Source organism: Artemia franciscana, chromosome 18 (genome assembly GCF_032884065.1).
Source record: "Artemia franciscana chromosome 18, ASM3288406v1, whole genome shotgun sequence".
Lineage (NCBI taxonomy): Eukaryota > Metazoa > Arthropoda > Branchiopoda > Anostraca > Artemiidae > Artemia > Artemia franciscana.
Genome location: NC_088880.1, coordinates 34,899,287 through 34,915,071, shown reverse-complemented (window position 1 = coordinate 34,915,071; position 15,785 = coordinate 34,899,287). Strand labels below are relative to the sequence as shown.

General features: G+C 34.5%; 1 protein-coding gene across 1 annotated transcript in view; it reads left to right on the top strand.

The window, feature by feature from the left end:
- Nucleotides 1-15,785, top strand: part of LOC136038930 (U1 small nuclear ribonucleoprotein 70 kDa-like) — a 73,287-nt gene that overhangs the window by 16,512 nt on the left and 40,990 nt on the right. Inside the window, exons 3-4 of the mRNA XM_065722437.1 lie at nt 4,148-4,212; nt 9,321-9,383. Coding sequence (XP_065578509.1) covers nt 4,148-4,212; nt 9,321-9,383 — 128 coding nt within the window. The remainder of the gene's footprint in view (nt 1-4,147; nt 4,213-9,320; nt 9,384-15,785) is intronic.

Here is a 15,785-nt window from a genome sequence, read left to right as displayed (position 1 = left end):
TAAAAGTTCTAGTTGCCTTTTTAATTAACCAAAAAATCGGAGGGCAACTAGGCTTCGTCCTCCGCTCTTTTTTTCTCAAAATCATTCGATCAAAATTATGAGAAAGCCATTGAGCCAAAAAAAAAAAAAAAAATGCAAATTTCGTTTTGATTATTCCTCTGCGGAGAGCCAAAATCAAAACATGCATTGGTTCAAAAACGTTCAGAAATTAAATAAAAAAACAAGTTTTTTTAACTGAAAGTAAGGAGTGACATTAAAACTTAAAACGCACAGAAATTACTTCGTATATGAAAGAGGCTGCTTCCTCATCAACGCCCCGCTCTTTACGCTAAAGTTTTTTACTGTTTTAAAAAGAAGAATTGAGAGAAGGAGTCAAACTTTAGCGTAAAGAGCGGGGCGTTGATGAGGAAGCAGCCTCTTTATTTAATCTCTGATAAAATGGCGTGATTTCGTTATTTGAGCTACTAATTTTGAAACGCATGATGTGTTTGTTTTCCGCTTCTAACTATTAAGTTTTCTGCCTTTATGAAATTTTTTTTAACTAAAGACTGAATTTATTTGGAACTGAGATGACGTCTACTGAGAGGACAGATGTTAGCATGGATACGCAGAGGCACATGGCTGCACAGAGGGAAGGGGGCCCTTGGATGGACATTAGCTTGGCCACTCGTGTGTGGAACACTAGAATGACTGTCAAACTGAACCAGCAAATTGCAAATGCTGTAGATGCTGGTCGAAAGCCAAGCTTTTTTATTATTATTAAAGTATCCTGCATTTGAAAGGCCTGCAAACCCAGTCCTTTATTTATTCCGCAATTTGGTAAAATGATACACGCGCTTGGGCTTCGTCGAAGGACCTTGGAGAAAGTCTAAAATTGCACCTTATTTGACCTGGCTTTTCCGGAAGAAGTAAACAAATTAATTATACCAATAAATTGGAAACATCTCCAAAAATAAAGCTTCGTCGTTTGTTAGAACGCTTGTCTCATATCTATCTGCAGCTCATTGATAAAACTGTGCTGTATTTGTCTCTCATTGGGACAGGAAAACAATTATTTGCCTGTCAGGTTAATGAACACCTCATTCAAGCCCCATCTGCTGACTAAAAAAAATATCTGGCATAGACATTGATTTGGGTTCATGCTCTTGGGTGAATGTAGCATTATTGCTGTTGGGGACAGAAAACAAAGGTTTGTTGGTAGAATTGACACTCCTCCCCCTTTCCTTGCAAAAAGTCAATTTTCCTCACAAAAAGCAGAAAGTCATTGAGGGAATAAAGTAAAATACCAGAAAAACTGATATGTACAAATGTGTACTTTCATACTACCTTTCCATAGAATCTGAGTGTTGTTTTTTTAATAATAATAAATGATTTCATCTGTAATAATAAGCATCAATTTCTCATCTACGGGCTCGGATGTATGTTATGTTATTGTTGTAGGGGAACCGGAAAACGAGAGTTTTATTCTGGGTATAAACAAAAAGAGATAAATTACTTGAAGGCAAGGCGGTTTCAGAATGCCCATCCTCAGAACCGTCTGATGGCTTTCTTCTTCGAGGTGACGAGGGTCTAAACTAAAATACCAAAAACGGATACTTCAATGCACAAGCGTGTATTCTTACTACACCTGACTTGAATATTTAACACTGATTTATCGTTTTGTACTAGAATTAATTTATTTCTGTTTACTAATAGATATCGAAAAAGAAAAATACCTAAAGATAGGTGGATTCGGGATTCACTGAAAGGTGGATGGATTCCCCCTCCTTGGAACCGTCTTAGGACTCCCTCTTGTTTTGATTTGCGAGGGTGTAACTTGAAATTCTAGATAAGTGGTATTTCGATGTACAAGCGTGAATTATCATTTTACCAGACTTGATGAAACAAAAAATTCGCATGCAGACAATGGTCCGTGTAAAATTCAGTCAGGAAAGCTGGACTAAAGAATACTGAAAATTTTTTGGAGCACTAGTGCAAAACAAAATTTTGGAAATATAAAATTTCGATTAATTCCATTCCAAGTGACGTTTAATCCTAACTGGTCGATAGGACCTGACGGTGCCTTTTTTTTTTTTTTTTTTTTTTTTTTTTTTTTTTTTTTTTTTTTTTTTTTTTTTTTTTTTTTTTTTTTGCATAGCCCAAGTCTTAATGCAAGATAAAAGTATAAAATTCCTCATATTTTTTGTTATTTCCCCCGGATTGGAAATAATTGGGTTAATTTTGATTGTATATTACTGACAATGAGAGTTAAAGGATAAGGGTCGTAAAGGGTCTAATAGGCCTTATCCGACAATGAGTTATTTTTTTCGTATTAAATTTTGTTATGAAATTTTGTACATCTTTTGTAATAAATTTTGTGTGATTTTTTTTTATGCAAAAATGAAACTGTTTATGTTAGACACTATCGTAAACCCAAAACCAGATCTGGTATGTATACCCAAAACAGACAGTGTCACATTTATCATGGAGAGAAAGAAAGTCATCCATTATGTTCCTTCAGTTTGCCCATTCAACTCGCTTTTTTTTGTTATTACTATTCTAGATGTGTCTGGATATATATGTTCGGAGAAGTAAAAAACAACACAAGTGAAGAAAGGCTCACCTCTATTTCATGAGAATGAATTTAGGCTGGAAGGGGGGGGGTAGGGGTATTAGACCTTCTCAGACCGGTTAATAGACTTTTTCACTTCACCAGTTAATGGTCAAGCACTTTCCATCACCTCACCAAGCATCAAAAGCCTTGCATCTTTTTTTTGCACCACGTAAGGAGTACCGAAATTCACACCCTTCTATATTAAGCTGTCGTCAAGAAGGCTTCCAAAGTTGCTGGTATTATCAGAAGAAACTTCTCGTGCGAGGACGACAAAATGCTTGCTACGCTCTATAAGTCCCTTGTCCGCCCGATTCTTGAGTATGGACATTGTTCTACAAGACCATACTACAACAAGGACATAGATGCTCTCGAAAATGTTCAGAGGAGGATAACTAAATTCTCTCCCAGGTTACGCTTCCTTCCCTACGAAGAGCGGCTTAGAAAGCTTGAAATCCCAACCCTCGCCTATAGATTCCACCGTGGTGATCTTATGGAAATGTACAAGCTCTGCAATGGAGCCTATGATAACGTACCAGCCCAGAGAATCGTGCAGTTCAATAAAAATCATCTCCGAGGACATCAGTACAAAGTGAGTATGGAACGTTTTTACAAGGACATCGGCCGATGGACTTTCGGCAACCGAGTTGTTCGGCATTGGAACAACTTACCAGAAAGAGTAATCTGCTCCACAAACCTACGGACATTCAAGAAGGAAGTTGATGAATATTATTCAAGTGACATTTTCTCCTTATGCAAATTTAGAAGAAATGCAAATTAAGATTTTTGTTTTGTAGAGGCTTAACGGCCTGCCATCAAATTTGCGAATATATTTATTTTATTTATTTATTAATGGTTACCCTTCCGTATTTCTGAGACTGGGTAATTAAACAGCTTAAAAGTACAAGTTAATAGTCATGGGATTTATTGTGGCTGATACAACCAATCCTGCTTATGTGGTATTCTAAAATAGGTGCATAATTACAGATGTACACAGGTTTGATCCTTAGGGAGGGATTTTCTGTCGGGTTTCAGAGAACTATTCTATAAAACGGTGATCAAAACCCAAGAGGAAACTATTCCCAGTGTCTTCTTTCAATATTTTAGTTTAGTGGCATCAGGGAATCCCCCCCTCCTGCTTTTTTTTAATCACACCTCTCTTCCCAATGGTACACCAACATCTTAAGATTTTGGAATTAGTAACTCTATTTGTACACTACCTAAACTCACAAATAAACCATTTCTAAATCTTTACTTCATAAGTTTTTCAATAAGATTTTTTAAAGCTTTTTGCTATCAATTTTCGTTATCAAACATATTTCTAGCTGTTTACAGGGCGCCCTTCTGTCATACTACCTAACAACTCATCACAGCACCAAACCGCCTGAGGCCAACACAGCTACTATTGCTCCTCCTCTATACTAATCTATTCAAAGCCTCCTTCTCTACAACCTCCCAGAAAGCTTCCATTTCCCTGTGTATTGAATATGTTTCGCTAAAAAAGTTGTTCTAAGCTATTGATTTGTAGAATTGATTGGTATCTCTTTTCTTTTTCAGGGGACCCTCATAGCAATGCTGAAGCGACGATGGACCCTTTCAAGACTCTATTTGTTGCTAGAATAGTAGGTTCTTTTTTCTTTTCTTTTTTACATTTTACATATATATATATATATATATATATATATATATATATATATATATATATATATATATATATATATATATATATATATATATATATATATATATATATATATATATATATATGTATTTCTTTTTTATATTTTTTTTTCGATTTTCGATGGACCCTTTCAAGACTTTATTTGTTGCTTGAATAGTAGGTTCTTTTTTCCCTTCTTTTTTATTTCTTTTTTACATTTTTCTTATATATATATATTTATTTCTTTTTTACATTTTTCTATTGTTTTTCTATTTTTGATGGACTCTTTCAAGACTTTATTTGTTGCTAGAATAGTAGGTACTTCTTTTCCTTTCTTTTTTAAAAATTTTCTTTTTAATACATGTATTTTTCTTTTTTATATCTTCTTTCCTTTTTTTGTACTTTTCATGTTTTGTAGCCCATCTTTTCACCAGAGATGGTCCAAACATGTCAGAATATTAGGGGGAGGAGGGGGGGGGGAATAATTTACTTTTTGGTCAATATGTTTCCGTAGGTCTTTCAGACCAGTAGTGGAATTACCCTCCGCCTCTTTTTCCTCCCTTGAATGGAGGTATTTGGCATCAGAATAAGTTAAAGACCATGACAAAATAGCACATATTGATCTTCATTTTTCGCTATATTGTTTACTTTAATTGTCATTCGGAACTATTTTATTGTCTGTCCTTTATACGGCAGGAATTTATCCATCCTGAGAAAGATTTATTTAAGAGGGATCCGGAGTAGTTATTTCAGGTACTGTAAGTTTCTCCCTTTCATTCCTCCTTGGACACATAACCGGATTCTAATTGGTAAGTATGGTATACCTGATATAACATTAAAGTTGGAAAAGCTACACAGGGGGGTACTGCTCTTGAAGGGCTTTCTCCACATAATCATATTGTAAAAAAATCCATAGTTATCTTTCGTTGGTTGACCTTATTTTCTTTCTTTCTTTTTTTGTGACTTCCATTTCTTTTTTGTATTTAATGTTTTTTTTTAATTTCTCTATAGTTCGTTTTTTTATGTATGTATGTGTGTGTTTATTTTATGTAAAAGAAATTCTATAGTCATTATTTTTCGTTTTTTGTATGTTTTGTATTTTTTGAGAGTATTTTTTTGTTTTTACTCCACATTTTAATACTTCTATAGTTCTTTTGTGGGTAAAATTTTTTTTTTATTATTATTAAAGGAAATTGCAATATTCTATGCCATAATAAAATCAGAGAAATATTCTACAAAAATGTTGTCTTGCAATTGAACTATGTTGGTCTATTGGGGCATAATCTAGTTATATTAAGAACCTTTTAATTAATATGAATACCTTTTTAAATAGTCAGCAATTACTCTAGAGTAGTGATTGGACAAAATATTGCAACAGCTTATTTGTAACATGATGGCACGCCCAATAATCTTATAATCAGCTTGCTTTTCTATATATTCTTTGCATTTCTCCTCTATGATATGACAACCTTCTTGTAGTTGAACTATGTTGGTCCCAGGGGGCATAATCTAGTTATGTTAAGAGCCTTTAATTAATATGATTACCTTTTTTAATAGTCAGCAATTACTCTGGAGTAGCGATTTAACAAAATATTGCAACAGCTAATTTATAACATGATGGCACGCCCAGTAATCTTATCAGTTTGCTTTTTTATATATTCTTTGCATTTCTCCTTCACTATGATGCACGAGAAAAAAAAATAGTTATTACACATACTACTTTTCGCTAATTTTTGGATAGTTTTGGTAACTTTTCGCTATAAATTTCAAGAAATCAAAGGAACAAAAATGGAACGGTTTCTTGGCTTGATTAATACATTTGATGTTTCTGGAGGTTGGACTATGCTAAATTTGTATCCTGAGACTATCGGAGGAATCGAATACATATTTTAAAGTAATAGTTAAATAAGTAATAGTTAAAGTAAAAAGAGGATGTTTTTTTGCAAATTATTTCGTGTGATTAAGAAAGAAGAGAACTTATCGAACTAATTAACTAAATATGTTGGATGTAGACAGTTATTTGAATTGTCAAAAGTTTTTTTCTTTTTTGTTTATTCTTTAACTCTGATTGCTAGTGATGCAGAATGGACGAAATTTTAAGATACTATGCCCAAAAACTGCATGAAATCCATTAAAAAACTGCAGAATTTGATTAAAGGCAAATCAAGTTCTTGTTTTGTTTTTGTTTTTTATTTCGTTCCTGTAGTGTCCAAGTATTCCAAGTAGTGGTCGCCCCAAGTTACTGAAATTCAAATTATTTTTTTCGTCATTGCATTCTCGTACTGAATTCTAACTCATGCATCAACCAGTTGATATTTCAGCAGTTGACAAAGGGTTAAAAATAAAAATTTGAATTGCTTTAGCAGCTGGCTTTATTTTATTTGCTTCTCTCAGCTTTAACAAAGAATTTTCCATTGCAAGAGTTAAAAATAAAAATTTGAAATGCTTAACAACTGTGAGATAAATGCAGCTGGCTTTATTTTATTTGCTTCTCTCAGCTTTAACAAAGAATTTTCCATTGCAAGGGCTAAAAATAAAAATTTGAAATGCTTTAACAACTGTGAGATAAATGCAGCTGGCTTTATTTTATTTGTTTCTATCAGCTTTAACAAAGAATTTGCCATGCAAATTCGTCTTTAAATTGTTCCTTGTATTAAAAAGTTAATAATGGAAGTAAGGTATTTGCTTTTAATAGTTACATTGTAATGTAACTATTACAACTATTACATTGTAATATTTTATAGTTGAAATCGGTGCCGCCAATTGGGGTTGGAAGGAGTATTCCCTCCTCGCCGGATTATTGAAAAATACATTTTTGGTGTCTTAATTGAACCCATAGTTGCCTATATACTATGATGACTGGTGTTCACCCTCCGGAATTTATCTCCCCCCCCCGTGGTAGGGTAGTCTCCTATCAGATATCAGTTTCACATTTTTGATGTGTTTTTAAAGTGTCTTTTGTACCCACCCTCCTCGAAAAATACCCTCTCCCACAAACATAATTCCTGGTTACGACCCTGGGGATTATACATCTACCTTCACCCTCGCTTACAGATAGTATTTATTATTGGGAAGCATACGGGCATATTTCGCGGTGGAGTTGTCTGCAAGTAGCGATTGTTGGGGGGGGATTTTCAGTGGTGATAAAAATTTTAGGGATAATTTTCTTTCAGTGGGGTACATTTTCCTCCGGGGGGGGGGTGAAACGCCTAAAACTATGTACTATATATATCGATTTTATACAAAGTGCGACTTTCCTTTTCCTACAATAATAACAATTTGCCTCTGAGCTCGTATGGTGTACTAGAAAATCGATATATTACTGTATATTACGATATAGCACTGCATAGTCGCATAGCCGAATTCAGTATTGTAGGAAATATAAAGTTGCGCTTTGTTTAAGAATTAAATGAAATCAGTGACCTTTTTTGACTGAAAGTAGTAAGCGACCTTAAAATTATAACAAACAGAAATTATTCCGTATGAGAGGAGGGGCCTTCCATCGCTCTTTACCCAAAACTCTTTAAAAACCCTTTTTCATTCAAGTTCGATGGTATTTGGGTTATCAGACCAACTGACAAAATACAGGCCGGTTTATGCGTCTCTTTTTTCTTTTCTTTTTGCTTGGCCTTTTGAGATGTGTTTTGTTTCCCTCTTTTTAACTGGTCTTTGTTTCTGCCTTTTTAATTATTCTTTAAAAAGTACTTCGTTTTTATTGTCTTTTTCCTTTGCCTTAAACTTTTTTTTTTATTTTTGCTAGTATTTTTTTTCTGATATACTACTGCACAACTACTGCACATATCTGAAGTTTCTTTGAGTTGACCCTCGAAGATCCTCAGACCCAAATTACAGCACTTAACTAAAAAAAAATTGTTGATGCAAAGGGTCTATTTAAAAAAAAAGAAAAAAAAGGTAAATATTAATCTTGTTTGTTTCAATTGGAAAAGGACCGTACAATTTTAATACCTTTTTGTTTTGAAGATCAACAAAGCAAGTAGCTGAAGCGAGTTCTTTTTATATCAGTATCTATTTTGCCTACATATCCATTATCTTTTCGAAAAAGAAGAAAAACTAAACCAAAATCAGCAAAATAACTCGCAACTAAAAACTCCTCTACAGAAATAAAATTATTTTTGGGATTCTTTTTATAAGATATTTTAAAGGTTCATATTAAGTTTTCTTTATTTTGTTACGAAGTGAGAGTTTTGTAGAAATATTCAAATATATTGATATTGTTTACAAAACCTCGATTATTGGTCTTGCTCGAGTCTTCTATGATGGATAGTCAGGGTTGTTTTTGTAGTTAGGTTATCTTAATCCTTTTCTATCTCAATCCCATCATTTTCTATCCGTAATTATAAGTCTTGTCACGGTATTTTGTGCTTAAACTGTCTCTTGATATTTTATTAACAAGTTTCTAATATCTTCAATTGGATTAATTTAAAAAAAAATATAAACGTTTTTGTTTGATTTCCTTAAGGGGTGGAGGCCTCTCTCAAAGTTCAAATAACTTGTTTGACACTTCTCTTATAAAATGAAGTTTATTTTTTTTGTCTTCTCTTCTTTTATTCTTTATCTCTGTGCTCCGTGAGAGCTATTGAAGTTTAATTACTTTTTTCATTTTCTTTATTATTAAGGGCGACGGAATGAGTTGCCTCTCTGTCTCCTTTATATACATTTATGTAGAGCGTTTTTAGTGAAGTCAAGTATGAAAATAATTTCATTTCCTTCGTTAAATCGTTTTTGCGCCAGTTCTTAAAAGTGTTAATTTTAAATCATTTTTTTTTTCCTTATTTGACTCTTTTAATTTCGTATAATCATTCTGTGAATTTTGTCTGTCGCAAAGAAAAAAATTTCTTTCACTTCTTTGACAGGACTCGTACTACCCAGGCTTTTTTATAATTTAAAATAATTATTTATATTTTATACCATATTTTATATTTTAGACTTATATTTTATATATTATAAAACATTTATTTTTCTCCTTATAAAACTTCATGGTCTAGTTTTAACCTTATCATAATTAGTTCCCTATTATCTAAATGGTCCCTAATTATAAATTTCTTTTAGAACTATGATACGTCTGAAACCAAGTTGAGACGAGAGTTCGAAGGTTACGGACCAATAAAAAAGGTAGTGTTTTTGAACTTTTTCTTGCTCATTCCTTTTTTACCACAGAAAAGTTAACTTTTTTTTAGTTTTAGCTTTCGTAAGAAAGAGGTCAAGTATGCTTGACGTATGAGGAAGAAATCTCTGAAATATAAAGGGGAAAGCATTTGTATCTGAATATGAAGTATGCTCTAGAGTATAACACGCTTGTAAAAATAATATGCTCATGTTTATGCTTATGTTATGCTCATGTAATATTTTTTGGTATACGGGACAGGAAAGCTCTGTTTACTGTATTCAGGGACTAGCTAATATTATTGTTTTTTGTTTTTTTTTTTTTTCTAATGAATAAAGATTTACATTTACGTCGCTATGAGGTTCGGAGAACAGGGAGAATTTGTTTTCTGGAATAGTTACTATTTCTATATTATGAACTAAAACAAGCCAATATTGGGAACGGTAGTTTGGCTTCTTGGTGAAAGCCCGTTAAGCAGGGCTGACACTGAGAATTTAAAAATGTCCTAATAGTTACTTGTAATAATCCTAACGATTGAAAAAAAAATGAAGATACTTTAATAGGAATACGTTTCTTTAAAAGGAAAAAGAAACTTGAAAAAAAGGAGATGTTACAAGAGGATAATACGTTTCTTGAATATACTTGTGGAGGATAATGTTTAATGTATGAAGTTGAAGTATGTTGCTGTATGTTTAGTATGTTGTTGAAGTGTGAAGTTGAAGCATATTGAAGTATGTTTAATGTTTAAATGTATGAATGCATAATATATGTGTAATGCATAATTTAATGTGTGAAGATCCTCTAAAGACTGGAATCCCTAGGAATGGCAGTCTAGTTGATGATTATACAATATGCCTATACTTTACGTATGGAGGATTTTTAATTGAGAAAGGGAGGGGGAATGTCTGATCCTAGGTGTGTCCAAAAAGGCTAAGGGTACTAAGGTGAAACTTCATGGAATGCTAAGAAATATGATGAACTAGATCTAAAGACACAACGTGCATCTAGGTTACGAAAAGGGTGTATCTGCGAAATATTAGGAAAGGCTTAGTCTATTAACCTGAAACTTTCAGAGCCACTACTTCTAATGCGACTTAGCAAGACTTAGCAAGCGACTTACTGCGATTACTTGTGACAGTGAGTACACTTGTGATTGTTGAACTAAGATAAAATAGAATAAGTACATCCTGCTTGTCCAAATGGCGTAGTGCATCCGGGTTTTCAAAGGGGCTTATTTCAAATATCCCACGAATGGCTAAGGTCATAAAGTGAAAATTTTAAGGGGGGTCTTGAACCAAAGCAAAAGACACCATGAGCATTAAGTTTGTCAAAATTCGTTTGTGGGCGTATCTATATTGATCTTAGGCACTAATCTTGGTAATAAGTTAAAACATTCAGGGAATGCTAACGGGGATGTTAAACTAAACCAATTGACTAAGACCAGTTTGTAAAAACAGCATATCTTTAGTATTGCAAGAACAGGTAGAAAAGGGTCTTAAACTGAAACATTCTGAGAATGTTTAGGGGGATGTCGAACTTTAGAGACACGATATGCATCCTGTTGGTCAAATGGGCGTATCTGCAATATCTCAGGACGGCTTAGACACAAAAGTTGAAATTTTCAGGAAATGTCGATTATGATATTAAGCTAAGTCAAAAGTCACCATATGCATCCAGGTTGTCAGATGGGCGTATCTGCAATATCTCAGGATGTCTGAGATACATAAGTTGAAATTTTCAGGAAATGTCGATTAGGATATTAAGCTAAATCAAAACTCACCGTATGCATCCAGGTTGTCAAATGGGCATATGTGCAATATCTCAGGACAGCTTAGACACATAAGGTGAAATTTTCAGGAAATGTCGATTAGGATATTAAGCTAAGTCAAAAGTCACCATATGCATCCAGGTTGTCAAATGGGCGTATCTGCAATATCTCAGGACAGCTTAGATACATAAGTTAAAATTTTCAGGAAATGTTGATTAGGATATTAAGCTAAGTCACCATATGCATCCAGGTTGTCAAACGGGCGTATCTCAGTATCTCAGGACGGCTGTGACACATAGGTTGAAATTTTCAGGAAATGTCGATTAGAATATTAAGCTAAGTCAAAAGTCACCATATGCATCCAGGTTGTCAAATAGGCGTATCTGCAATATCTCAGGACGGCTGTGATACATAAGTTGAAATTTTCAGGAAATATCGAATAGGATATTAATATTAATGTATATTGTTAATAATACATAAGTTGAAATTTTCAGGAAATATCGATTAGGATATTAATATTAATGTACAATATTAATAATATGAATGTGTAGGATGTATATTAATGTCACCATATACATCCAGGTTGTCAAAATGGTGTGTCTGCAATATCTCAGTAGCATTTAGGGGCATTAAATTGAAACTCTCAAAATGATAAGGGATATGTAGAACTTAATGAAAATTCAACAATATGCATCCCGGTTTTCAAACGGTATATCAGTAATATTTCAGGAACGGCTATATGTTTAGATAAAACTTTCAGGGTAGTTTGAGGGGGGTATTGAACAAAATCAAAAGATACTGTGTGCGTCCAGGTTGTTAAAATGGTGCTTGTACCATCTCAGGAACGGTTCAGGGTATTAATTTGAAACTTTCAGAGAATGTTGAGGGGCATGTTGAACTTAATCAAAAGACACTCTATGCAACCTGGTTGTCAGAAGAACGTATCTGCAATATCTTGGTAAGGACTACTATTGGTATTTAGTTATAACTCCAATGAATGTTGAACTAATTCAAAAAAATAGTAAATGTGTCCGGGCTGATAAAATAGTATTTGTAAGGGTTCATGAATACTCAGGAATGGTTAAGGGTATTAAGTTGAAACTTTCAGAGTGATTGTTGAGGTGTATGTTGAACTTAATCAAAAATCACTGTATGCATCCCAGTTGTCAGAAAGACGTATCTGCAATAACTCGGTAAGGACCTCTATTGGTATTTAGGTGAAGATTCAGTGGATGTTGAACTAATTCAAAATATAGTATATGTATCCAGGTTGATAAAGTAGCATTTGTAGTGATTCATGAATAGTCAGGGGTATTAAATTGAAACTTTCAGAGAATTTTGAGGAGGACATTGAATTTGGTCTGTGTAATCATCCAGGTTATCAGAATGATAACCTGGAATGGGAGTAGTGGCACCACTATTAAGGTGAACGTCCCTGACAATCACAGAATCTGTCTCTAGTTTCGATCGAACTAAACGAATCAAATCACACAATTTTATATCTAAAACAGTGAAATTTCCCGTCCATAAACAGCTATAGGCTCGCTAAAGACGTCATTCCTTAGACTGACAGTCGAAACACATGGGCTGTTTTCTGTAGGAAGGAAAGTATAAAGAGGGATTTTCAAGGAGGATTTACACGGGGAAAGTTGCCAGAATTCATATAAGGAGTTTCTTTTTATTTGTCTTACTTTTTCTCTGGTGACTCAGCTCTACTTATGGAGAAAAAAATCCGGGAGGATTGTCTGGGGTAAATTTTCAGTGGGGAGGGAATTGTCTGGAAGATTTTTCCGCGGGAGAAATTTTCTATGTGAGGAACTTTTCATTGTGCTGTGGAAAATTTTTCGCGGGGGATTTCTAGGGAAAATATTCCTTTGAGAGTTGGGGGTATTTCCGGCATGATTTGAAAAACTATCAGAAATTAAATAGAAAACGAGCCTCTTTTTTCTAGTGAAAGCAAAGAAAATTTCTCGGGGAGGGGTCGTTCCTGAGGAAGTTTTCAGCGAGGAGGGAATTCTTCGAGTAGATTTAAACGGGAGTAATTTTTTGTAGGGTGGGGGGGGAATTTTCCATGGAGGGGGGGTGGATTTCTCGGCGTTATTTACGAGGTGATCAGAAATTAATTTTTTTTAAATAGTTTCTTTTTAACTAAAAGTAAGGAACAACATTAAAACTTAAAACGAATTGAATTTGTTCCGCGTATGAGGACTCCTCCATTCCTCGCTCGTTACGCTAATGTTTGACTTTTTGAGCCAATTCTATAACACTGACTCTCGAAATACAAGGGCCGTTTTAGCGTAGCAAGTGAGGGACTGACAAGGGAGAAGCTGCCAGCATATACGGAATAATCTCCATTCGTTGAAGTTTTAATTTTGTTCCTTGCTTTTAGTTGAAAAAAAAATGTTTAATGCCATTTAGGTTTGAGTTTGTAGTGGCATTTGCTAAATGGAAGTCATATTTTGTTAAATTTCAAAGCTTAAAACTACTTCTACAACACCAATTATCAGACCTTTTTTATCTAAACTAGTACTGTCGAGTTTCTATTTAGGGATTTTTACGTCATTAACACTATTAGTTTAATTAGTTTTTTATTCTATATTTCCCTTTTGTGCAATTCAGTATCATTTTCTGGTCAATGAAATAGTCATAAATCCCTAATGTCCACCACATTTGTTCTAACCATTATCATGCCAATTAGAGTCACAACACCATTATAAGTTTATGTCTCCTTTTCCCCTGATTAGCATAGGATCAAATAATTCCTCCTTGGATTATGGTTCCCTTAGGAGTTTATCTTGGCTTTGTTGATGTAAATGTGTTCTGCACGAGGCCTTTCCAGAAATAAATGTATGGTGGAATTTTTTATTACTTTTTGCTTATCTATATAGCTTTCTATTCTGAACAGGGAGGGTTTTTGTTATTAATTTTATTGAGCTGAATAGTTACGGAATTTTGAAAAGAATGAACATGAAATATTTATTAATAAAACAAAATGGCAACCCTAGCCAACAGTGAACATAGTTTGATAGCTTTGCACGTAAAACAAGAGCTAAGAGCTCACATGACACTTGTGACGAGGCTGGAAGAGTCAAGAGCTCATTTGGCACTTGTTATGTCAGGACCTAAAATTAAACTTGGTATCGATTTTCCTATTCTTTTTTTATTGGCAACTATTGCAAAGATAAACTTGAAAATTAAGTGTTCCTGTAGTCTCTTCTTGTTCGATATTGTGACGTTGGTCCCACGATCATCCCGATCTTTTCACTCTAAGCGTTTTCCAAATTTTTTGGTTCACCCTCCAACTCCGCCCAATGTCACCGGATCCGTTCAGGATTTAAAATGAGAGCTCTGCAACACGAGGTCATTCTAAATATCAAATATCATTAAGTAGATAAAGGTTTCATCCCTATTTTGAACTGTTTAATTTCATTAAGATCCATAACCCGTTCGTAATTTAAAAATACGCATTTTTTTCAAATTAACCGTCCTTTCACCCCCCCCCCAGATGTTTGAATCGAGAAACAACTATTTCTAATTTAATATGGACCGGTCCCTGACGTACCTGCCAACTTTCAGTGATCACGTATCTAGTTCCGGATCTTCTTTCTGTAAAAATCGTTGTGGTCTGGCATTCGAACCTGAGACAGTTCGCACCCTAAGCGATAATCATACCCCTATATCAGCAACCACACTTAACAGGAACAATCATCTGTCTCATCGGCAAATAAAATTATTTTCTACTATCTCGGTCGCTCGCTTCCCTCCCCCCCCCCCCAGATGGTCAAATCGGGGAAGAGACTATTTCTAATTTAATCTGGTCCGATCCCTGATACGCCTGCCAACTTTCAGCGATCGCTATATTGATCACGTATCTAGTTTCGGATCTTCTTCATGTAAAAATTGGAGTGGTTCGGGACTCGGACCTGAGACCTCTCGCACACTAAGCGAGAATCATACCCCTAGACCAGCAACCACACTTAACAAGATCGATCATTTGTTTTATTGACAAATAAATATCTCCTCAACTATATCGGTTGCTCGCCCCGTCCCCCTCCTAAGGTGGTCGAATCGGGGAAGAGGCTATTTCTAGTTTTAATCTGGTCTGGTCGCCTGCCAACTTTCGTTGTCCTAGCTTATCTGGAAGTGCCCAAACTAGCAAAGCCGGGACCGCCACACAGACAGATGGGCAGCAATTGCGATCGCTATATGTCACTTGGTAAATACCAAGTGCTATAAAAATGGAAAGCAACGCTGGCTACTTAAGTGAACAACGTGCCATTATAAAAAAAAACAGCTGCTAAGATAATTCTGTGCGTAATCACCACCTATGATTATGAAAGTAAATAGAGCATCCAGAGATAGATTAAAACCGAATACCGTCTTAACAAAACGCTTATCAAATTCATTTGTGCCTTATTATGTGTTAATTATCAACAAGTACTAGTCCGCTTCAAAGAGTATTGGCCACCTATATGGACTGCACCTGCCGCTAGTAAAAAAAAAAAAAAAAAAAATAACCAACGTCATCTAGTGTTTTTGTGTAACTTGGCTGTGTTTTTAGCTTTGGATCATGTTTTTAAGAAAGAAAGAACAGACACTAACCACTCTACTAATTTTGCCATTGCTATTACGCTGAAAACCT